This window comes from Aythya fuligula, chromosome 6, assembly GCF_009819795.1.
Source record: "Aythya fuligula isolate bAytFul2 chromosome 6, bAytFul2.pri, whole genome shotgun sequence".
Classification (NCBI taxonomy): Eukaryota; Metazoa; Chordata; class Aves; order Anseriformes; family Anatidae; genus Aythya; species Aythya fuligula.
The window spans coordinates 31,698,011-31,723,684 of record NC_045564.1 but is presented as its reverse complement, the minus strand read 5'-3'; the positions used below and the strand labels follow the sequence as shown (position 1 = coordinate 31,723,684).

Sequence of the window (25,674 nt, the reverse complement as noted above, 5' to 3'; positions counted from 1 at the left end):
TGACGAGTCTGAACTGAAACCTGCCTTTTCTGCAGAATTTTAGCTAAACTTGAATCATGCTTCTCAGCAAGAGCGTGCATAAATGCAGCATGAATACAAGTCTACAGCTTCTATACAACCTGCTTTTGGCAAGGCAAGAATGTGACTGTACTCACAGAAAGCGACTGACTGCAAAATGATGGGCGATGTGCTGGAATCAGCACCGAAATGCCCCTGGCTCCCTACACTGGTATTTCCAGTGGTGCAGATCAGCAGGGAGAGATGTGGAAGCAGAGCCTTGCTGGGCTGGGACCCCAGCTCTGTGTTTCTGGAAGGCAGGTTTGAAGGAGGACTTATCAACAGGGTCTTCAGTGCTTCCCAGGTGGAAGGACACATTGAGGAAGTGTATACAAACAGTTGGAGAGCTGACTGCAGAAAGGAGAAATGAGTGACTAAGGTGGATGTTACTGTTCTTGCACTCGTAGCTGCTTTGTTCCTTTCCAGCTGTTCCACAGTGCTTCCAGACAGCTAATACAAATTGCACTGTGTTCCAGCACTGGATGGAAGTATTCCTTGCGCTGACATGAGGGGTTATTAGCAGAAGGAACTAAACTTCACAAATTTGAGAGCCCCTGGTCTGTTAGCTACAAGGGAACTCAGGAACTTTTGGGCTACTACCCCTGGTGGTGGGCATTGTGTGTTCATCAACACTTCTCAGCATCCTGAGCTGCAGCTGGCCTTCCTGCTCAAATACATTAAATGACTGCCTGGGGTTGCCGACGGTACCTGCATGGGGCCATCTGTGCCTGCTGCGTTACTCGGAGCAGCAAGTTTGCTGAAACAGGATGCTATTTGCAGGGAAGGGTGCTTCAGAGGCAGGGAAGCAAAGAAAAAAAAAAAAGAAAGCAATTTTCTCTTGATACTTGATGTCCATTTCAGGGTAACACACAGAGAACTAATCATGCAAATCCAAACTCAAGGGAAATAAGCCTTCATTTCTTCATCTGCTGCTCTGAAACTCAGCCAACAATACATACAAGCAGTATCCCTGAGGTGACAAAGTGCATTGTTGATTTATAGGCAACGCATATTGGATTACTGGAGACTCCACACTGTGAAATGATTATAAACCAGTAATTAGCTGGTGAGAAAGGGATAATTTGCTTCAGAATTCTGAAGCCAGATAAAATCAGCCGATTAAAAATAAAGCACAGTTAACTCAGTCCCTTGTGCAATTAAAAACTCATAAAACCTGACTGAAGTAGTAGGAAAGGCCTTAAACAGCAGGAAAAAAAAAAAAAACACATCTAAGAAATATGCTCAACTAACAGTAGGGTTGGGTCCTGGAAGTTTTCTTTAAAGACAGAATAAAGTGCTATTGCTCTTCACCCCGGAGAGCCCTCACTCAGACACAGCTTAACCTTTGGATGGGAAAAATGAGTGTGCTGGAACTAAACACTGTCTGGCACAAGGAGAGCAGCTCATCAGAAGATGTTTTTTTTGATGTACCATTGCTTTGGAAAAATACTTCCTGCAGGTGTTCTGAAATCACCTGGAGTTTTTCAGGAGCTGCTTGATTTAATTTTCGAGTCCCTGCTGTGGTCACACAGACAAAATCTGGAGAGTCCCTCACAAACAATTAGCTGCTGCAAGTGCTAGTGGCACAAAATAGCCCTATCAGATGTGTCTGGCTTTTTGAGAGGGCTTTCTTATCACTGTATTCTGCTAGCCTGAAGAATAAGACTCATTTGAGCAACAAGTGTGGGTAACTAGCGCAGAGGCTGACAGCAGGAGAAGCAGGGAATAGGAGTACAAAAAAACTTTTACAACAATTCTGCCTTAAACTCATCTCTACAAAGAGCCAAGGTGTATCAGCAACAGCTCCGATTTTCAGAGGTAACAGGAGCCCTCAGAGCATCTGCTGTTTGAGGTCCCTACAAGAACTGTGTAAGTTACACACTTACTAACTGCTGGGCAGCACTTCACAATTACAACATTTACAAAGAAATTTACCCACAATAGTACAAAAACTCCTGGTTTTCTGCATTTGTCTGACTTCCTGAGGAAATGACTGTTTGTGTACATCTCACCTGATGACTTCTAAACCTGCTGGCTCTTTCCAACTAAACAGAAGGAGCAAGGGAACTCTTAGAGAGAACCAAAATCCTCAGTGGTTATACAGCTGGAGAGAAGCCTTTGAAGTGTCTCTGTAAGGCAAAGGCTGTCCTGTGAGCATCGCTTTTATTAGACAAAAGAAACCCTGAGCAGGAGAAAGACCAAACAAATGCCCAAACCACAAGAAAACTTTAACTGGAGCTTGGAACAACTGAACCTTGTGTTACAAATCCAGAGGTAACAAGGTTTCTGTAGTTTGAGGTTTATGAAACTGTTCCTGTGCACTGAAAATATGATTTCACCCAGACAGACGCTGCTGTTTTTCTCCCAGCCATTTTATAAAATATAATTAATCTACATTTTAAAGGCCTTGATGGGTTTTCTCTCATCATGGAACAGCGAGATTGATACCCAATTACTGAGCACTCAAGCTCACAGATCATTTCCATATAAAATCATTACTTTTTTTTTAATTTTTAAAATCCACCTTTTATTTGATTTAGATGTTAATGCTCATTGTTTATATAATAAAAGGAGAGGAGCTAAAGCATGAGTGAGTGTTTATTAACCTTGCTAATAAGACAGGCTTTTTGAGTCAAGATGGATAATATCTTAATTGGTAAAACAGATGCATCGTCATTTAGCCAAGTAATCCTTTCCAAACAAGGTTAGAAGCAGCAATTTTGTTTGTAGCGGATGGAAATAAACTTGTCATGTTCTGCACATCAATTTACACACTCTTACATTCCCACTTAAGTCAGTAAGAATGCAGCCCTTTGATTCCCCAAGTAAGGTGACCCATGATGAGAATATATGGGAGTATGGATGTATAAAGCATATTAACTGATCTTAATTTGCAATCTTTATCTGTATGTGAAGTACTGAACACAACCTGAACATTCTTGTAATTAATCTAGAATAGAATGATACATTTCCATCAAAAGTTATTTGCATCTTTAATATCAGGATAAGAAAGTGCATTAAAAGATGCCTCAGTGAAGAATTTTCCATAATGTTTAAAAGCATAGCCTTATGGCTGACATTTGTGCACATGCTGTTGTAAATGGCACTGATGATGAATGTTGACATTTCACACTATTGTGATTGAATCCTGCTAGCTCGTCCTCAAAAATGACCCTATTAAGCATCTGAGCATTTATTAACAGGTAGGAGCAGTCTGTTACAGCCAACCATACACACCTTTTATATGTAAAAATACACTCCAAAATTTGTGCTCTAGTTGAATCCATTAAAAATGATAATCTAGATAAAAAAAACTGTCAAAATTATTCCAGTGCTCTAAGTAATGTTACACCAAAAGCACTTCTATTACTTCATTCCTCTTTTGAATCCTTTTTCTTTCAATTTATTTTCTGTAATCTCTCAGTCCTTTTCACAAAGCACTGAATCAGCACTGAACTGTGAATACCCATCAGCTGGAGGTTATAATTCTTATAGTTTATTTTCCATTTCTGAAAGTGTTCTGTAGTCAACCAGAATGCCTAAGGGGCCTCCTGTATGCAAATCTAAGGCTTCTAAATATCTAGCCAAATTTCATGTTCTTAGACACCATTGGATTTCCTCCAATTATCACCTCGAGTAGGAAAGTCATCCTCATGTTATGAAGTATCCTGGGAGGAAGCATGGACAGAAGTCTGTGCATTACTGGCAGTTTAAATAGTCCCTTGGGACTTTAGGAGCAATTTAGATTAATGTAAAGCTTTTTCTTAGCTTCTGTGTACACTGAAGCCTGGCCCATAAAAGCCTTAAAGCACAGAAAGGAGGATCACTTACCTAGAAAGGAAGTTCATTTATTCAAAGGGCTGGCATCTACCAGTGGAGAATGGAGAAGCGCGACTCATTTCCATTGGGATGACCATGAAACTCTGGAGGAGATACTCCTGTAAGAAACACAGATCAACTCCAGTCACTCACCATTGTTTCTGAACACTTACTCTACCTTTATTAGGCATCAAAGTTTAGCTGATGCTTGACAGTTCCTAAACATCATCTATCATTGATTTTATATGGGAGTTGTAAACTGTGAATGCTTTGACTATCAACTGTGAAAAAGGTTTTGTCTTTTGTCATGGCCGTGTTAAGAAGCATGCTCAAGACTTAGTGGGTCTAAAAAGATCAACTGCTTTCCTCAGGATTTGCAGGAGAAAAAAATGCAGTGTATAAATATTTAAGCTGTTGTTTGTAGTCAGAGAAACTCCACAGATGTCTAACCTGCATTCTGGACAGTTTCTTGCAATTACACAGTTGGCAGAAACTTGTTTTCTATTCCTTTGAAGTGAGAAGAGATAGTATGTAGTTAGCACACAAGCTAATTTGTGCCTTTATTTTCACCCTTCTTTGCCATTTTTTATTTCCTTCAGCTTTTTAGTCTAAGTCTGATGTCCAGCTTGCCCACAAGAAAGTAGGACACATCTAAGTTGAAAGGTGATGTGCTGAGAAATCCGCTTTCCTAAGGAATATATCCTGAGCATCACAGGTCTCTCATGAGGCCTTGGAGTTCATCACCCCAATCCATGCCCCAGTTCCCAAGAAACATGTGCATTGAATTAAACACCTAACAGATAATTAAACCTGCTTGGACATTATCTTTGTGGACAGAAACAGTGTTCAGGTCCTCCCTTTCATTAAAGATTTCGATTGTATGATTTACAGTCAAGACTGAAATGTAATGACTTACCTGCAAAAATTCAAGGACAAGCCACAACAAACAAACAAAGCAAAACAACAACAACAAAAAAGAAAACACCAACCAACCAAAAAAAAGCTGAAGAATTTGGTCATCGTGACTTCTCACTTTTTATTTGAAAGTGATGGACTGTAAATTAATTACCAAACTATTTACAAAGTAGTACTGGGGTTTTTTGATCTTTCACACCAGCACAAAGGTAGCAGGCACATGGCTGAGGATTCTCATTGGAGCAATGACTGTGTTTCGGGTAATGGGCACTCGCAGAGTCCTTGACAGAGGTGACATTGCTGGTGGCTCTCTTCTCTTTGCATAAGAAGCAGGTGACCTCACTGAACACGCAGTGTAGCACACAGTACACGCAGTAGCTGTGATACAAGAGGCCTCATTCGTTAACAGGATAAGCAGTACCAAACCACGACCTTTATAAAATTATTCTTAATCCAGAATAAGGGTTTTATTATGTGCTTTCATCCTCATCTTCTCCACGTGTTTTTGAACCTTCTCTCTGAGCCTGTTGTTTTGAGGTTGAAAATGCTCATCTGGATGGTGTTGTGTGTCTCTGCAAGAAGTTTAAAAGATCATTTGTACTTAAAATAGCCAGGGAAGCTACTTAGTGCTGACAAAAACAAAGGAAGAGACACAATTTCTCTTTTATAGTGACCACAGAAGATATTCCATTATTTATGCAGAACTGGAAAGCAAGTGAAACTGAAAAGAACATTCACTTTTGGCTTGGTCATTTAGGAAAGTTAACTGTCTGATAGGTAAACACATATTAGGCTGAGTTTCTACATTTTATCTGTGAAGAAACATATGCTGTAATGGCTAGAACAATAGAATCCACGTGAAAAACTGATTTGTCAAGGATAAAATGCAGAAACTGCTGTGGAGGAGCAGTAGGATGTCATCCAATTAAACAGTAAAAAAGAAGAACCTTCAGTGACAAAAGAAAGGATTTGGACTTCACTGTTTGCTAATAGATTTTTGTTTCTCACTTTAAAAGGCCAAACAAATAGTGAAGCTTTCAACAAATTTAGTTAGCAGCAGAAACTGAAAGTAGACCAACCCAAACCTGCTAAAAGTTTTTCTTCTTCCTCATGTCCTCAGTCCTATTGGGAATCAGGGCTTGGAGGCTGATTCCATATAAATATCCCATCTGTCCCTTCCCAGGGCCACCTTCTGTTCTCTAGTGGCCATTCTCAGACACCAGTACAGCCAATTTTTATTAGGCTGGAGTTTATTTTAACCTTTGAGCTATTTCCAGAGTCCCATCCTTAAGCAGAATTGCACTTTTCTTACAAATTCTTTTATTTTTGCTATCAGATCATAACTTTGTTTTCTAAAAGTAGAACATGGACACTATTTACATACACGGAGGTGTAATCATGCTAGTAGAAAACAGTAACAATGACACCAGAAAGCACATGAGGTGGTGCACATATGTCCTATTAGATGTAACATATGCTCCATAACTCGAGTTATTAAGAACATCAACTAAAGGAGATGATTTGGAGTTAGGTAAAATGAACTGCAATGAATGCTTGAAATATAGATACCTACAAGTGTTTAATATAGAAAAATATTTTCAACTTTGAAGAAAACATCAAAAGAATTAAACTTATGGTTATAAAGCTATTTACCTAGAAAAAGCACCATCCAACACTGTACAACTGTGAAGAAAAGTGACTTTAGTTACATGAGCTACTCCAAATCCTCACATTTTGACAAGCAGGGTGTCATAAAATGACAAGAGCAATGCTGAGTCAGACACAAGTTTGTACAGCAAATTATTTTCAATCAATGCTGTAATAATCACAATACCGCAATCAATGTTTTGTCAGAGACCTCATAATACTCAGCACTGTTTTAAAGTTTAATGAATGATAGAGTTGCAGAAAATTTGAGCATCAGTCATTTCCCTCTAAAATTAAATAAAAAGACGTACAAGTCTCTTGGTGGCTCTGAGAATTCCAGGCTATTATACACAACCTGACTAGCTAGGTGTCTAATCATCATCATTATCACTTTAAAGAGATGGCAACTGTTGAACAGAAAGGTTAATTCATGTGTTCAAAGCCACACGAGATATCTGGGAAAACACTGGGTTAGAACTCAGCGCGTTCTCCTGTGTTCTTCTGCAATCACTTATGTCACCCATATTGCCTACTGCTCAAGTCCATTGTCCTCAGTGTCCCACCTACCAGCTGATACCTCCCTGCATCCTTCCTGTGACATCACGTAATTCCAAGCTTCACACAAAGCACCCACTTCTACTTCCAGCCCCACAGAACTGCTGGGCAGCCTTGCACGCTCTTCTAAAACCGTGGTGGTAATCATCAGCCAATGCTGATTTTATTCAGCACTACCAGCATCACTAAAAATCTAACCAAAAGGGTCACTGGAAAGCCACTGTTCCCAGAACATTGAATAGCTCTGAAGTCAAGGGGACTGCCTCCGATGCTAGATGATACCGATAAAACTGAAGTTAGAGACATCCAGGCTAACATTCACAGCTGTTTTAAGTCCAATCCAGAGATCATATCTGCAGCACAAAATATAATACGTGAGACTTCTGCTTTGTTTGAAGTGCCAGATCTGCATCTGATGCAATGATGGAGCCCCCGGAGCATCTCCATATGACTTTCTACATAATTCTGAAGGAGATGCTTCTCTTCAGATTCCTTCCCATTCCTCTCCCCTAATTTCATATTACACTTACCTTTCTTCTTTTAATGATTTCATTTTGCCGCCTTCTGTGAACGCTTGCCCAATTTGTGGAAATTCAGCTCTCAACATTTCTGGAGTAAGAATCACTTTGAACTCAGTTTCATCTGTCTCACTAAAATCAGTAAGATTAAGAACGATCAGGTTTTATCCTTTTAAAATTATTTTTTAAGTCAACAAACCCAGAAATATACCTTATGCAAGCGCGACTTTGTGCTCTTGCCTTGGAGAATCTCTCAGATGTTCAGACACATCCATACAAGCATTTAAGATTTAATCAAATCACACTGAACACAAAAGAGAAGAAACTTACTGGTCAATTATGTTCTCTCTGTCTCTTTCAGGCAAGTCATACAGCACTGGTGGTGCATCTCTTGGAAGCATATCTGAACTGTAAGGATCCCTGTGATGGAAATGGAATTTAAAATGGGCAGGGAGTAACTGCAGTCAATAGTTACATTATGAAGCTTCACACTAGTAGCTATTGTTACAGAGAAGATTATGTAATTTTAAATATTCCTGGAAAAAAGATCAGAAACTAATGTGGTATGGAGGAACATGAACCTGAGAGATGCTGGCTACCACTGGTGCAGGTGTCCACATATTAAACATTTCGCTATTCATACGTCTGCTGGACAGAGTTTGTACCTCCCAGAGTCTTCTGGCACTGAAGCAAAATGCATTCAGGGCAGATGTCACTAGAAGTCTAGAGTAAAACTTCCTTTCCAGGACTAGGTATTTCCTCTAGCAATATTGTTCTTAACTCACCCTCCAAGGAGAGTGATTTTGGATTGGTGAGAAGTAAATAATTCCACCCATATGCCCAGAATTACCTGTAGGACTAATTATTGGTCATGTAGTTAAAGACAGCAGAAAGGTGCACAGGTTAGAGGCACTGTCTATTCAATTTCTTACCTACATATTGTATTTGCCAACGTGGGAGTGTTTGAAAAGATGGAATACACCACTGGTAAGAATTCTCTCCACTCCATCACTCCACAGATCACTTCCTGAAATTATAAGTGCTACAACTTTCAGACATCTAACACATAATGCAGTGGGGAGAGAAACTTGCAGGACAGAGCATCTGATTTCTTGGTTAAGAATTGAATCTGGAGAGCTGCAGTTCTCCATGTTTAAATGATGCTTCCTCCACTGCAAGGTCATGAAAATACAACAGACATTTAAAATGGAAAGAGCAGAGAAATACTTCAGAGATCAAAAAAAAGATACAGACAAAGCCTAATAACAGGTTATTCTGACCCATAATAACGTACTGGTTATTTAGGTGCCTACATAATTTTTATTTGAAAGTGTTTCTATCTAGGATGACTCTTCATTTTCCCTCATAAATCCTTGGAGCAAACTCTCAGCAAGAACACACCCAAGGCAGGTACTCATACAATAAACCCAAAAGGCCATACCTTGTGATGCAGAAATTTCTTTTGTGTGACTGGAATACTGGATCCATTGGGGCATTCCTTGGTAAAGGTGTATTTTGGAAGAGGACAGAGATGATATTCAATATTTGTTTCAGAATAAGCTAAAGGAGGTAAAACTGGAAATAATCCTGGAGTGGGGTTCTAAAAACAAAAGAGATTATTTTAGAAAATCATTCTGAGCACCACAAAGAATTGATGAAAATTCAGGCCCTACAGTTAACATATTCTCCCCAAACTCACACATTTGTCTCATTATGACTCTTGTTCAGCGTAACCCTTCGTCTCCTGACTCTCCCCACATTGCAGCCCCATAATCTGCCTAGCTTATCCATGCTCTCTGCTGTCCAAAATACTGTAATTTAAGTGTTGTTTGCAAGTATAGAAGAAAAAAACTTTTGCCTGATCCCTCCAAAATCCGATGGTGTTTCTCTGAACAGTTCAGAAACCAAGAAAGTGAACTGGCCTTGCTGCGGTGGAAGTCTGTGAGCATTTTATCATCTATTTCACTGTGCTAGCACTTGTTTTTGCCTTCAGTTTAGTGCTGTGTAGCATGGAATCGGGTTGTCAGGTTGTGCCTGCCTCTTACACTGACACGACAGAGGGATGAAAGAGATGCACAGAGGATCTCATCAGTAAATCCACCAGAGTCCTAGCCCCGTGCAGTGGGGACAAGTCTATACTGTGTACGTTGTGCCAAGACCACCAGCGTGGCACACTGGGCTCTGGGCCATTTCAGCTAACTAATGCTGAAAGCCTGAGCCACCCAACTCAGGCCCTGTGCCATGCTGGCATGGAGACACTGCCTGTGCCCACACACAGCACTTCATTGAGCTAAAAGCTGTCTCTGCGGGCTCAGAGTCACCAATGGACCCCCAGGCTGTGCTGCACTGTGTGGAAAATACCTTCTATAGTTGGTGCCAAGTAGCACAATCTACATGAAAATTAAATAACTGAAAGTCTTCCAGTGCACCTGGTTGTGATTTTTTGAATCCCTGTGCCTAGTAACTAGGAAATGTGGCTTGGGATGTAATGAGAACTACTAGAAACTCTAAGCCAGCAGGATGCAATGTGAGCAAAGAGCTTGACTTCACTTTCCTCACTTGACTTAAGGATTAGGCAGAAGCACAGTTCTTCAGCTGAAGAAGACTGTACCTGTCCTACTTACCTGGGTAAGAGCATGAGGTTATAGAAGGACTGAGATGCCAAGTCTGTGGCTTTTTTTTTTTCCTACCATGCAACCAGGGAAACAAATCAAGAAGGGAGGGTCCCCAAGGTGTTTCAGGAAATCCTGGAATCAGTGAGAATTTGTGGAGCATGGGACTGAAAGGGAAGACTCCAGTTCTCTGCCATCACTGGCAACTTTGCCTTATCATCCCTCTGCTAAACTGATCCAAATTCCACCTTAAAGTGGAACAGAGTCCCTCTCCGTGGGATGAGTTCTGTGGCTCCTACCTACCAAGGCTTGCAACTTGAAGGATTATTCACACTCTGGAAGATAGTTTTGTATACCAATCTGAGTAACAGAACTGCCCACCAATAAACGTCCTTTCCCTTCCTTTCTTAGGTTCTTTGTTCAAGCTGACTTCTACTTACAAAAATGCGAAGTGGGTTGCTCTCTGTAGGGTAGACTAAAGCTTGGGGAGGAACCAGGTTTAGGAGGCTGACATTTCTTTCTGCCACTTCTTCTGGGGGTGGTTTGTCAAAATCCATCCTGTGGGAGACCAGGTTAAGTTGCTCCTCAGGAGAAGGAACTACTTGAACCAACTCATCCTTGAAAAACACAGACAAAGGTTTTCAGAGTGTAGCAATCCTTTTGTTATAAATTGTTGGGAAAGAATTAATCAAATAATTGCAGAAATGTAGGGGTGGGAGTGACTTCAGCAAAGGGAGTTTGTATTTGAGATTATTTGTTACCTGGGCTCCCTGCCTCAGCGGCCGGCAAAGTTTTCGAGGTTTGTAACTTGTGGCTGCATGGTGTGTACAAAATGGCTGATAACCCATAATCCTGAAATGCTGAGGAACCTAAGTGCAAAGGAAAAAGACACACTGCAGGAGACGACAATAATCACAGACATATCACATCTCATTGGTAAAGGATACTTTGATTGCTATTCTGGAATGTAGTATATGATCAAAACTTTGAGAAGTTTACAAGGACAAGCTGAATTAGTGTATAAAGAAAGTTCATTCTTACTGTTCTGTGAAAGATCATGGATTTAAAAGTTTTTTTTTTTTTTTTTTTAAATCAAGTATAATAAACTTAATGGGGTTGAGAAAGGTTTTATTAAGTATTAAAATTAACACTGGCAGATGAAGCAAAGACACTAACAAAAAAGATTGTTATACCACCTGGAAAAAAAAAAAAAAAAAGGAAGAGGAAATAATTGAGCCAAAATCTGCATTGATTTGAACCTGAGGAAATATTTTTGCTTTGATAGAGTGCTGAATGTGATCTTTTGCTATTCAAAAATTTGAGAGGAATGTCTCCGGAGGTCAGGAGAAGAAAAAGATCTGTACATATAAGTTGAAAAAATAGCACTATGTATTTCAAGGAGGAGATGTTTCCATTTCCTAAGCAGGAATGCAGGAACTAAGCATACAAAACTAGACCCCAAATACAAAGAAAATTCAAATTACTTTCTAAAAAGGACACTAATAGGTGATGGTATTTTTGCTCTCTAAAATCAAAGGAAAGGCTGTGTGTCACACAGGGCTTGCAGTATCCTCATTCATAGATGCACCTTGTTGCTTGAGACATAATATTTGCAGCTGAGACAATTCATCTGTGTCTGAAGAGAGGAGAACTGCTGACTACAGGCTTGCTACTTACAGAAACCGGTGAGATTTGTTTTTAATAAAAGCATGCTAATCACACAGCCTTATTAAAACAACGTTTCTAGTGGGCTGCACACTGGGGCCACTGAATAAGGCACAAAATGTTTAACTGGACTGTGGAAAGAAACATGATATAGCTGAGGGAGCTGTACTGACTCACCTTCAAGTCATAGAAGGGAATAACGTGTCTGATTTTCACATCTACAGGTTTGATAGGAACGAGGCCAAGAGCATCAGGTTCCTGAAAGAATACACTATTTAAAACCCAGTAATATGGTGGGCATTTTGTTTTGCATTGGCAGCAATCCATTAGCATGGCTACTTGAAAAGATATGGAAATAATTACGCAAACATTTTAATATTTTTCCAGTCTTTTCTAGGACTTTAGCATTTCAGTCACTTTTTTATTTATTTTCCTGTGCAAAATCATGGATTTTAACTAACTTTGGTCATTAATGTATTACACATAATTTTAGAATGTAATCAAGAGAATGCAAACTTTTAACTGCTTTTTAAGTGCTTAGCAGCACTCTCAATAAACCTGAAGTCCTGAATTAATTTGTTGGAACTCCAGAACACCGGTCACATTGTAAAGTATAAAAAAAAACAATATGGGTTCCGGGGCCAATGCCTTCAACAAAATTTTATCTTTACTGTTGGCCACCATTTTAATTACTATACCTACCAAATCACGGCACAGTTCAAGGGAACTGTAGAAGGGGAATTCAAAAGGTAATATGCGATCTTCAGATATGCTGGAAGAAATGCCCTTATGTTCTTCACTCTCTGTTTTGCTGAAACACCTGTTTCCTGTCAAGAATGGAAAGCAAATACTAAGATTTTGTAATGTAACTTGATTCACTGCTTCAAAAAATAGAATCAAGACACAAAACATATTTAACATCTTCCTTACACAGGATGTGTCAGTTCATTTTAATATGGAAAGTAAGGTACTGTTGTCTAAATTTTTTAAACTACCCCATCTACAAGACAGCATACTGGGAAATAAAGAGCGGCCACTTGCACAGGCAGAAGGCCTGATATGGAAAGTTGTCAAACTGTATGTGTATGAGGTGGTATGAAATAAGAAACACGAATCCTCTTCTGTCTGTAGGATAGCCAACTGTGACACACATCCAAGGCTAGTTATGTTCCATAATTGTTAAAGAACAAGTGACTTTTCCAGGCCAGCACTGTCATTACAACATAAAGAAAAGTGGTTGCTTGAAAGCACTTGTGTGAGAAAATGAGGAGGGACACTCAACCCAGTGCTGGCCACTTGGCTGTGTATCTCACAGTTCTTTCTGTCTCATTTCACTGAGTTCAGATATCTTGACTTTTTCACACTTTATCTAACTGCTTGGGTTCCATCTGATCTGATTACCTACTCGTCTGTTTCTCATATAATCCCACCTGCCCTTTCCTTGTTGTTTCTCAGCCCTGTAAGTAGCTGCCCTATGATTAAGTCACTAAGTTGCAAGGCTCCTAAGAAGAGAATCACATTTTTAAAATATGGTAGATAATGTCTGAAAAATAGATGTATTTTGACTACAGCCAGGTCCACCTCGTCACACTTCTTTTTTGCTTGTAGACTCCTTTGTAGGGACTCTTTCTTTATGTAACTATCATATATAGGCACACACCTGACAAGCCACAGTACAACCTGAATTATCAATAATTCATTGCCAGACTATCAACTTGTTCTTCTGCTCCTTACCAGATGCAGAGCCTTCCTCCACTACTCTGGCTTCTCTTGTTAGCCCACGGAACAGATGCAGTAAACGATTTAGTCGACTCTGAATCACAATCTGAATGAATGATTTTAAATTTTTAAAGTTTAATAGTAAGTTTAACATTCTAACATTTAGAGTCATAGAAATAGACATACAACAGTATTTATTCTACAAATCTCACTCAGACATCTATTTCAGGAATTTTGCTATAGTTTTCTGTTCAGAAGGGATAAAATCGGGAAGGAAAGATTTTGAATGGATTTCAACTCCGGTGACACTACACATAGAAAACAGATCAGCCGTTTGTTTAGCCTTACAGTTTAATTAGACTTTTTCACTAGATCTTAATCCTTCAGCTGTGTCTACTGGCATATATAGATTTAACAACAGGTAAACAGTCAGCTGACCATGGCCATATGAATACTTATGGCTCTGTGAAAGAGAATATGTAGTAACACTCACTGTGAGATCTGCCTAATGCTATTTATCACAGGGTAATAATGAGGAGTCCTAGGTTCAAATACCAGAAGGAAGCATTTAGCCGCCACCTTATTTGTGCAATACACATTTCATCTCAAAGCATTTGTATGGAGCCTAATACTGGGGGCTGTGGTAAAGAATAGATTTGAGAAGAATACCTGAAGTGGGCACTGGGAAAGAAGGAAGGTTATGTATTGCTTACTGCATTTATATTTACTTAGAGATGAACAGTAGAAATGCAAGTTAATACTTAAACTCAATGGAACAAGTGATTTTATAGATTTAGTCTTTAACTTCCAGGCTGAGAAGGATCTTAGGAGACCTCCAGTTCAATCTCCTACTCCAGGCAAGGTCAACTGTGAGATCAGACCAGGTTGCTCAGGGCTTTATTCAGTCTGGTCTCGAAAGCATTAAGGGATGTAGACTGCACAAAATCTGGGCAATCTACTCCAACAATTGTCCTCATAGTGAAAAAGGGTTTCCTTACACACAGACTATAGCTCTCTTACTGGAATTTGTGTCCATTGTTTCCCGTGTTCCCCTCATCTTTCTTGTACTAGGGTCCCAAAATTGATCATATTCTATATGCATTTTGAAATCTTTTCATTCAAAAGTATTTTGTGCATTAAAAAAAACACTAAATTCTTCTACATTTGCTTAGTATTGATTGTTTAAATAAATTTACTCCAGATCCTTAATTCCTGGTGAAGCAGGGACACATTTATCAAACTGTCAAATCCCTGGCTAGCTGTGAAGACTGTTACGTGCTAGTTTGCATGTTCTTTTGTGCTGTTTCCAAGGTGACATACCATCACACTGCATTCTAGTTGTTCACATTACCTTGTATGCTGCTTGTTGGAATTTCCTCAACATCCTGTTTCTGTTGTCCCAGGGGTCGTTACGGAGCAAGTTGAATGTGGGATGGACATTTGGATGCTGCATGGTATTAAAAAAGAGGTACTGCTTTTAAAACTAATCAATGGTGGAAGCTATTCCTTGGTCAGAATCCCTGTGTTATTTCCCAACACTAAAATTAAATCAAGTAAAAATGTTGAAGTTGAATTATTTCATTCCATGTCTACGTCACCCTACTAGCATTTAAACGGAAGTCTTCTCTGTAGGGCTTAATGGGAGGTAATCACCAAAAATCTGCAGATGCAATATGGGAAATGGAGAGGTAATGCTGCATGGTCTGCATCCATACGTAAATGGCAGCCACATACTATGGCAGAAGTCCAATATGTGGGCAGTCAGTGGGGAGAATGGGCCAGGTCTCTGCTGAGCGCACACTTCAGCTTGCACAGATGTGAGGTTGGAATAACTGTAAGGACTCAAACCAGAGACTCAGAAAATTCAGTACCCTCTCTCCAACAACAGCCGACAGCATAGACCTACAGCAGGGCGAAAGACCAGGGTAAATTTGCAGTGATAATTCCCCAAAATAAACTCCCAACATCTAATGATCTCTGGCTTTGGACATACTTGAGAGGGGGGCGATGTCCCTATATTTAATGACTTGAATTGTCTGAATGCTCTTTGAACTCAAGTAAATCTTTCTTGCTGCATTGATCTCTCCAGTTTTAAACTGATGTGATAGAAAAATGTAGCACTAGAAGTGACTCCAGCGGCACCATGGTACCAATCTTCACAGGAGGGCAGCTGCTCAACTAAAATGTGGGTTAGGAAGGTCCTCAGAACCAGCTCCACACAGCCCCATGCCACACTCACCATACGATATTCAACACTTTAGAACAGGCACAAAAGTACAGGAAAAGACCAACTACCACAGCTATGATGTTCAAGAAGAAAGCAGCAAGGATCCTTTGTGTTGCTAACAGCCAATGTTCCTTCAGTAGCAGACTATTTATTAAACAAAGCTTCCAATAATCCTAGGAAATGGATCCTGGGAATTACCTCACACCACAGAGAAAGACAAAAACCCTAATTACCAGAAAGGTTCCTGTCAATCAGACCTGCAAGGTAAAGTTTGCAAGCCTTGTGATTTACTTAATATAACATTTAGGCATGAGAAAGCTGCTCCTGAGAGAGCTTTCAGGAACAAGCAATATGAATCTCAGGTTAGGCTTGTACATTTCCACTTGTCTTTCATATTAGAAGGTCAGAACATCAGAAGATGAGTTGTGCATGCGGCTCATTGCTGGTTCTAGTGTAGTAAAACGAGAAGTATGACACTGATACAGAAATGGCCACATTAGGAGTAAAAACATTCAGTGACAAATAGTTATGGTTCTTTGTTAGCTTAGTGGGTGATAATAACATATAAACAAACCTGCTCAACAGTCCGGATAACACGTCTGGAAGAAATTTCTACTTTGTTCCTTTGAAACTCCTTTTCTATGATAGGTTCTCCTCTTTGAATCTAATTGGTCACCAGGAAGAACAATCTCATTAGTTCAAAGCATTCAGTGATTTTTTTTTCCTTATTTATGATTAGCAGAAATTCACTTACAGTGTACCTATTCTGGAGGTATGTTACAAAACAGACTTCACCCCCTTCTAGGGAGTGATTATTGCAACCCTTTAGGAAGTCACAAAGTAAAATAGTGTTCTTTTAGGTCTGAGTTTCAATCTGATCCCTGCCCTAATGAAACACAGATTGCTTTGCATAGGCAGAACCAGTAAGAGATTACAAAACCAACCACATAAGTCAGCACCTGAACAGCTCTATGCAGGTAACAGCATTACAAAAGTTTCCTGCAGTTTTCCTATATTTTGTGAACGTCTTCTCCATCATGGTTTCCAGTGATGTCTGCTCTTTGATCTGTTCATGTCTGCAACAGTTCACTACTGCTTTCACTTCACTTTTCTGAGACTCTCTCAAAGCATTCGGGCATACTGTATGAATACCAGTGCTTCTTCCACCACACTCCTCCTTACCTATTGTTTCATTCCCAGGGTACAACTATGTCTTTAACCTTGGCTTTATTATGGGGAGTGAAATTCACATGATTTTGATGGACTGAAGTTTTGGTTAAGACAATGAAAGACAGACCAATTAAAGGTCTCCAGGACACCCAGTGCCAGGCTGTATAACGCAGTGGCCAGTTGAACAAGCGATGGAGGAATAATAAATACTTTGTGAGGCTTAAAGGCACCCAAGGTGAACAAGCAACAAGGACAGCACAAGCAAAGGTACACCTCTGCCAGAAAGTCATGGGGACAACTGTGAAATCACCCCAAAACCTCCACAGAGAAAAGGTGGCCAACAGGTAACTAGGTAAATATTTCTAGACAAGGTGAATATGCATCTAATTTAATGATACACCAATCTCACATTTTAGATCATTGTTTTTGTTACTTATTTCCTCCTTTGTTAGTATTAAAAATAATGTTTTAATTAATTCATGCTTAAGTTAGTGTATAAATTAAGCCTTGACCTATTTATAAATAACGTGACTCCCATAAACAATGCCTGAGAAGTCAGTAGGATGTCAGAATCTACTTGAATATCCAGGAGGCAGGAAAATAGGGACAAGCCCATCCTATCTTGGGGGTAGATATTTTATACCACTGCCTATTGCAGCTCTCACCTCTACAAAAGACCACCTGCAGTCTGGGGTGACTGGAGGAAGCCAAAAAGAGTGAGGGTGACAGTAGAAGAACCTGCTGAATTATCTCCCCGTGGCTCTGCAGGAGAGGACTGACTGGGTTTAGCCCTTTGATTGTGAGCTGTTTGAGAGGTACAGAATAAACAGAACATTGGATGTAGGCACAATGTTGACAGGATTGCTGCAATGCTGCACTGTGTAGCTAGGTGGAAATCTACCAGGTTGAGCAATACCTATTGTAACAGGTATCTGTTTACATTTCCATTAATAACTTAGCTTTCTGTCTACCTCCCAGATAAAACCACTTCAAAAAAGTGATGCAGAGAAATAATAAAGATATAACTGTAGAAACAAAGATGTAACTGTAGAAACAAGTACAGCTAGTACAGGTTTATATCAATGCATTAAGAAAAACTGAAGACATAAAGAGCTTCATACAGTCCTCTAGTGCACTGCATGTAAAATAAAAGTATAAGTTTGACTTTAAATTTATAGAAAAAAATGAGCAAAGGCTTACCTTGTACCACTCCTCTTCCCTTTGCCGGTTTTCAATAACCTCTTTTTTAAATTCCACAGAGACTGGATCTTTGCCTTTATGAACTTGCCTGTATTTACAGTAGAGGCAAGAAAATGCTTTACTTAATATACAATTTGTTATATTTAGAGGTTGATAGACTGATTCTCCTCTTACTAAGGTGTCTAGGAGCCCATAATATTCAGCATAAGAGCAGTTCAGACAAACCCAAGTGAAACCACAGTATGCTTACACATTATGTGCTCTGCTTTACACCATTTGATGTTTAAATGCAATTCTGTTCATTCCATTATACATTTTAGCCTTGATTTATTGACAACTGTGACAAAAACTCCCTTTACCTTTAGGTGGGATGGAATGCATGTGGTTGGATGAACAAAGTTTTCAGCAGGTTTCTTTCTAAACGCAAGTATCATACAATCAATAACCTCACTGGGTACACTCACATTGCTCTCAAGCAGAAGGGAAAAAAAGTGAAAGCAAAACAAAAGTATCTTAACTGTAAAAGTTAAGATCAGGACATGCCCATCAGGAAATGAAATAGCAGCTTTATGCACCAGTGAATTTGCATACATCATTCACAGAGGCCTCAGCTAAGCAAAACTCCATGTCATTAATATGGTTAATTAACACTCACTTCAGATGATTTGCTTCCTCTTCCTGAATATTTTGTTTGACTTTATTTTCAAATATGGCTTCCTTCATCTGTCTTGTTTTTATCTCTGCATCGCCTTGGCAAAGGACTGCAAGAATATCAGAAAGACATATCATACCGTATCATTCCCATTTTTAATTGGGAAATAAGACCCACAGTGATAACTAAACTCAATCTGTAAAGCTAAGGTGAATTTCTTACAGAAACCACGACTGTGTTACATCAGCAATTCTGAAGTTGAGTTTCTCAAGAGAAACCTACAAATATTGATAAGATTGTGTTTACACTGCTTAATTACGTTACCTTCTTTCAAGTTCCTAATCTTCATTTTGCCTGGTTCCTGATTCAAAACAGTGGCTACAGCATACGGATTTGACAGATCTGTGGGGAATCTGAGGTTCTGGTATTCAATTTCCTAAGAGATAGGAAGAAACAGAAGTGAAAAAGATTTTCAGCCCAGAAAAGTACTTGTGATTATTCTCTCTTCACACCCTTACCTTTTGAATAGGCTGGGATCGTGGCTGGCTGAACTGGAGTTTTCTCCACTGCACTGACTTTCCCGCAGACACTGCTTTTCTCCGTGGACGACTTTGTTGTTTTTCAAATAGTTCATTTCTAGATGTCAGAAGGAAAGATTGTTCTTTTAAGTACTCTGTATATAATTGTAGCACAAGTATATATATCCCTTCTAGATATAAAAGAAGATCAGAAATTCTTTTCACAATTTTAAGAGTGGAACCAAACTTTCTAAACTTGCTAACTTCAGTTCACAAAAATAGGTACAGCCCAAAAGACTGTAATGCTCAAAAAAAAAGTATCTGGCAAGGCCTTAAAAATAAGAATAAGGTAGATCAGACAAACTGAGGATGTTCAATATCTCTTTAAGATTATTTAGTATCATTATTTTTATTTTTATTTTGGTACAGTGACAGTGTTAGGTCATACAGAAGACGTGCACTCTGAACAGAAGATGTAAGAGAGCAGGTACGTGTATTAACACTTGAATGACATTAGTGCATTTTATGTCACCATAGATAGAAATGCTTAAAATGATTACAGCAAAATTGCATAAAATCCTATTACACATGTACTTTTTAGAACTGGACAAAAATATCCAAAGATCAGTCAGCCACACATACATTAAACCCAAATGGGGTGTTGATGTTCCTGTGAATACACATACATAGGGCTTTGAGCGGAACTGTGAAATCCACAACTGCATTTTCATTTGTGCTGTTCCATACTCGAGTGGGGAATATTTCACAGTTACTTCCACTTTCCCATTGCCTGGAATGATTCCTGTGATTAGAGAAGAGAAACAGTAAGAATCCATCTAACGTGAGCCCACTTAAGCATGCTGAAATGGATTCTGGACTGCATTTTTTAAACAATATTACTGTTTGAATGGATGGCAGTAAGCCTCAAAAAAAAAAAAAAAAAAATCAGGTTTCAAAGTGTCTTTCCAGAATGAAAAGTTACCAAATAGTGGGAGATATTTTGCAATAGGAAAGATTTGACAGTAAGAATATTTCGTACTGTTGTGAAAACAACTGTTTTTTTTATGCAATAGTCCTTCACTTACATGTGCTGGTCTCAATTCTCTGGCAAATCCTGCTCTCTCAAACAAAGCATTATAGACATATTTCTCTGCATTCTCCCAAGTTTGGGAAATTGCCTGGACTTGGTGCATTAGTTGTTTCTACTTGGTCTTATTTCCTTATTACCTGTTTCATGGTTTTATCAAATAATAATCCCTAAATGTCCCTGAAAATCATACGAAAATTATATAAATTCCCTTCATGTCCCTAAAAATCAGTGCAATCCCAGGATACAGGTCCTGATACTCCTTGGCTTTTCTGCACAGGTAGTAACAAAATTGAAGAGTTTGTTCTGGGGGGAAAAAAACAAAAACACAACAACTCATCTGGGGAAGTAGGACCCCACCTTTTCTGAAAGTCCAACCTAAACCATTTTTACCTTTATTACAGAAGAAGGGGAACAATTCTTAAGGGAAGTTTGACATGTCAGGCCAAATTCATGTCATTCTATATAGAAGAATAATAGCAACTTTTATTACAATGTGTAAGTAACCAAAATTCAAATTCCAGTGTCACAAATGTCAGTGACAGATTTATGAAGGTTTTTACTTATTTAAATCTTTATGTATCTGTGTGGAATTGACCAGAGTGCTTAAGTGAATTGCACAGCCAGGTCTCACTCACCTACACATTTTTGTCAGCACAGCTGGGCTCTGACATGCTTCTGCTGGCACCTGGCAAATGTCACAATGATAGCAACTGACCTGCAAATAGTTGTCTGTCTCAAGACAGAGCCTTCAACAACATTAGGCATGAAAATAGCTTATCGTGTAGCCAAAAGTCCCTGTCTCTTGTAAAGCCTGTACACAGAAGTCTAGACAGAATCTAATATCCACTGCTGTAACTCATTAATGAGACAGGAGCTAGGTAGCCCTTGGGGAAAGGTGTGATAAAGGGGTGAATGCTGGGCTATACCTTACTGCCTCTCTCCTTTCCAAAGGCTGCACCAGCAGAGAGCAAAGACTGGAAAGACTGCTTGGGAAATCCCATATTTTGGGGAGATCTACAGATGGGCATTGAGAGGAGAAACCCACCAGTCATGGAGGGCTATTTGCCACGAGACTGCATATAAATAAGATTTGTCAGCTTGTGTTTACCTAGAAGCACTCTGAGGCAAAGTCTTTATCTTTCTACACACACTTTTGTACAGCACTGAGCGCACTGTCATGAGTAAGTACACTCAATAAATACAGATTTATCATCTAGAATGTTAAATAAATGCAATTTACCAGATGTTGGCTGGACGGCGAAGGCTCTGTGAGACTGAATAAAATCAATGTGGAATTCAAAATCTATTGGGCAGCTGCACTGCAGTGGGATGACATACTCCTTACTGAAAAGGGAGAAACAAAGAAAAAAATAATGAAACTACAGGCAATCACCAATTACAGGCTGGAAAATTGTATTAGATACAACATGCCCTGAATATATCTGTCCCAGAGAGATGGCTTATGTATTAATGTGAAAATAGTCATTTCCCATTGCTCCAAAGCAGCAGAATACTTCAGACCTTTCACTCAATAGGGAAATGAGACCTACATCTTGATATGACTGCTGGGTATTTTATGTCTTGACTTACTTTCTCCAACCCCTACAAAATCTGATTACAGAAAAAAAAAATCAAATTTCCTTTTCAGAAGTTATTTATGCGTATACTTACATTCTTGTAAACTTCAGTATCTAGTAAGCACAAACAATCCAAAACCAGAGCACCATAAGTACAGAACCAGAAATCCACCTCATCCCACAGCTCTCCTTGTGGAAGAGGATGAAAGAAGACTCTGTGCACTCTTCAAAAGCGTTGAATACTCCAGCACATCAGAATGACTGGACTTTATCCACCACAGAAGTCATCACACTACAGCCTGATTTTCATAAAAGCCTTTTGTGTCTCACACTGGTTGTGTGATGGTACTCAGCTCACACCTTTTCAAGATGCCTTGGAAACTTCTCTCTTCGTTTAAAATGGTGTTCTCCACTCTGCTTAATCTTTTGTTTTCTGAGAAAATATTGTACACTTTCACAATTGTTAAAAAATGGAACAAAAAAATCACTTTGGATTTACTGGTGCTAAAAAGACATAGTACTTGGGAGTGGACAGATTACAAACAGCAAGCTAGCATACAGCCATATTTCTTCACCATATAAGTGAAGTGAATCAGCACCAATTTAGACCAGCTGAAACCCTTTCCCATCTATGTATATGTTTAGTTTGCACAGCACCCATTTTCCTGTGAAGGTGTGTCTGGAACTGTTTTGCAGTCCAGATGGTAGCTGACTTCCTTAAAGTTACCAGGACTTTATGATGTACACGTAGAGGAAAATGAGATTTTTCAGGTTTTATGCATGTACCACAAAAATGGGCAAATGTACGTCTTTAACTCACCTCTGACCAACTGATACATCAGACATACTTATAAATGACGGAAATTCCACAACATTCACAGCAGGGTAAGCATGCACAGGAACAAGCAATGTATCTTCTCCCTGCGGAAAAAAGAAGAGGGTAAATATTTATTTATTGTAATGAATAAATGTTATGCAAAGTAAAAGCTTTTGTAGTGGTTGGTCAGTAAGTGGGCATGAGATGCATCCAATATCATCCTTGTGGCTCCTTATGGCATTGACATTCTGCTTGCTTGTAGTATTCATCTGTCTTTCCATACTTTCAGTAGCTACGTAGAGCACCTCCAAGACATTACATCAGTGTGGCACGAAGATTGATATATCAGCAAAGTATAACAGAAAAAAAAAAAATTAGTCTACCCACAGCTCTGGGATATTACGGAGAATAAAAATAGATGCTTAAACCCAAATACTCAAATCCAGGCTTAATAGGAGAAAACATGGGGCTGTAGGTGATTAACTGTGCCTTTACTTTATCGTTATCGTCATGTCCTAACAGTTGTTCCATTCCATTACAAATTTAAGAATATTTTCTTACAATACTCACCTGACAATGAATTCGGATGCAGTCATAGTAATACCGCCACTCATCAGGACAGAAATCAACGGTAACAATGTATGACAAGCCAGGGACAAGCCGATGCTAGAAAATGACACAAAATAAAATAGAAGACATGTAAAAGCTGCCTGTGTGCACACAGAAACAGTGCTGCATGCAAACAGTGGTGCGAAGGCTTTCTGACACTTACAGTTTTGTTGTATTTGATCTGAAAATACTTTGTCTGGGGTGGTATAATGTGAAGGTTTATTACATCACTGGAAATATTTATCAGCTTCTGCAGAACAAAAGAAAACCAAAAACATGTTACAATATAAGAGGGCAATTGGAAACACATAGCCAAGAAGGTGTATTAAACGTGGAAGTAATCATTTCAACTTCAGTGGAAAAAAATCTGAGTATGCTCTGAATTTAAAAAGAAAACTATTTAAACCTTGCATCCTGTGTTTTTATGCTTTGGAACCAAGTCACAAGTCCTTAGTTAGAAAGAAATGCATCTTATTTTTTGACATGAAACCCCCTGAAATCAGCGAGACTAATTACTAAAGAAGATGCTACTGTTGAATCAAATTCTCATGCTGCTTTGCTTAGGAACAAAAAAGCAAAAAAGCATTTTTTTTGTTCCTTTGCAACAATCTATTGTTGCAATCTATTGACTTCTCTTTTGCAGGGGTCTGAAACAACAGAAATGATTTAATATAAGGTTTTGTTCTAGATCACAAAGTAACAAGCCTTTGGACTGTGACCATCAACCCTGCCAAGTCTCCCGCATCATGGAATCATTTAGGTTGGAGAAGACCTTTAAGATCATCATGTCCAATCACTCACCTAACACTACAAAGTCAACTCTACCTTTAGCCGTGGCAACCCCTTCCAATGCCTGACCAGCCTCTCTGGGAAAAAATTCTTCCTAAAAATCTAATCTAAACTTCCCCGGCACAACTTGAGGCCATTTCCTCAAGTCCTATCTCTTGTCACCTGAGAACAGAGACCGACACGCACCTTCCTGCAGCCTCCTTTCAGATAATTGTGAGGAGGTGCCCAAGAAGCTGGGAGGGGACAGAGTGAGGACAGCTGATTCAGACTGACCAACGGGATATTTCATACCATGTGGCATTCTGCTCAGCAAGAAAAACTGGGGTAAAGAAGGAGCAAAGGGGGGACATACAGCTGAAGGACCAGGGTGCTTCTGCCCTTGGGTGGGCCAGCAACAGCACCTGGGTTGCATTAGGCAAAGTGTTGCCAGCAGGTCAAAGGAGGTGATCCTTATTTATTTTCATTACACCTGGTGGACCTTGTCCATCCATCACCCAACTTCTTCTTCAAAACACCACATCAACAAGGAGGTACTCAGACTATTCACTAGACAAGGAAACCAAACCCATGTCCTGACTTTCTTTCCTTAGGTTATGTTGCTCCTGGAAGGCCAGAGGTGCTGTCAAAGTCCTTGCAGCAGTGAACCCAGTTACAGCCACAGAAATGGGGCAAGTACACTTTGATAACAGTCCCTCATGGAGTTAAAGCATGAGTCCTTCATCTGTGACTTGCAAGTCACACATCACTCTTACACTGCTCACAGACACAGGAAAAAGAAAGACAAAAGAGACCGTAAAGGGCAGCGATGTGAACAGCATGGCACTTGTCTGTTTTGTTACCACAGGGACACTGATTTTAAGTGCTGCTCTTTACAGCACTCACAGAGCAAATGGCCTCATGACCACAAGCAGTCTACTCGGCTTCTGTTATCCTTTTACAAGCCCCAAGAGGATCCCTGCCCTGACACTTACCAGCGTCTGTTGGTGATGTTTTCCAACTTCATACCCTCCGTAGTGTAGCACAGCAGGCTCGGCCTGTACAACATTGCTCCTGTAACGTTCTGAATAGATCTCTACAAAGAAAGATGGTGAGACAGGGAGATTAGGAAGGAGACCAGGTGAAACATACACGATGAGTGTTACTTACATTTAGCAAATATGTTCATGTAGCACCTAATGTATTACAGAGAGAAAAAGGAAACAGACTCTTGTTAGGCAGGCATGACTCTTAAGTGGAGAGTTAAGGTGGCATCTATGACCCAAGCAGATCCACGATCCTTTCACCACTATCTCTTGGCATCTCTCTCTTCATGGCTTCCACAAACCACCACAAAACTTTAGGGTCAGTCATTTAGGAACAGTCAGAGAGCACAAACGTACTTGATTCCAGCAAGTGATGGGGGACAGCACGTCTTCTTTTAGGTTCCTCCACTAGGCTGTCCAGAAGGACGCTGGGTATCTTCTTGAAGGGTTTCTCAGCAATCGTGTTTTCCGTGGAGGCTGATTCAATCACATCCAT

At 39.6% G+C, this 25,674-nt stretch overlaps 1 protein-coding gene across 1 annotated transcript; it reads right to left on the bottom strand.

The window, feature by feature from the left end:
• Nucleotides 1-5,011: 5,011 nt before the first annotated feature.
• CFAP221 (cilia and flagella associated protein 221) lies at nt 5,012-25,674 on the bottom strand. Its single transcript, XM_032190352.1, has 23 exons — nt 25,536-25,674; nt 25,128-25,228; nt 23,531-23,617; nt 23,329-23,424; nt 22,762-22,862; nt 21,605-21,708; nt 19,917-20,076; nt 19,275-19,392; nt 19,081-19,192; nt 18,760-18,865; nt 18,105-18,192; nt 16,309-16,398; nt 14,859-14,954; nt 13,523-13,613; nt 12,491-12,615; nt 11,966-12,046; nt 10,885-10,992; nt 10,564-10,740; nt 8,953-9,111; nt 8,444-8,538; nt 7,842-7,931; nt 7,524-7,643; nt 5,012-5,363 (listed from the first exon to the last, which is right to left on the bottom strand). Exons 1-23 carry the CDS (start codon nt 25,672-25,674, stop codon nt 5,240-5,242), a joined length of 2,568 nt encoding a protein of 855 aa, XP_032046243.1. The 3' UTR covers nt 5,012-5,239.

Excerpts from the sequence above, each read along its gene's own strand:
- CFAP221 (XM_032190352.1), bottom strand. The coding sequence starts at position 25,674 with ATGGATGTGATTGAATCAGCCTCCACGGAAAACACGATTGCTGAGAAA. Across the intron at positions 20,077-21,604 it reads CGCCGTCCAGCCAACATCTG|GAATCATTCCAGGCAATGGG; the intron begins GTAAATTGCATT and ends CTCTAATCACAG. Across the intron at positions 5,364-7,523 it reads AAATCATTAAAAGAAGAAAG|AGACACACAACACCATCCAG; the intron begins GTAAGTGTAATA and ends AACTTCTTGCAG.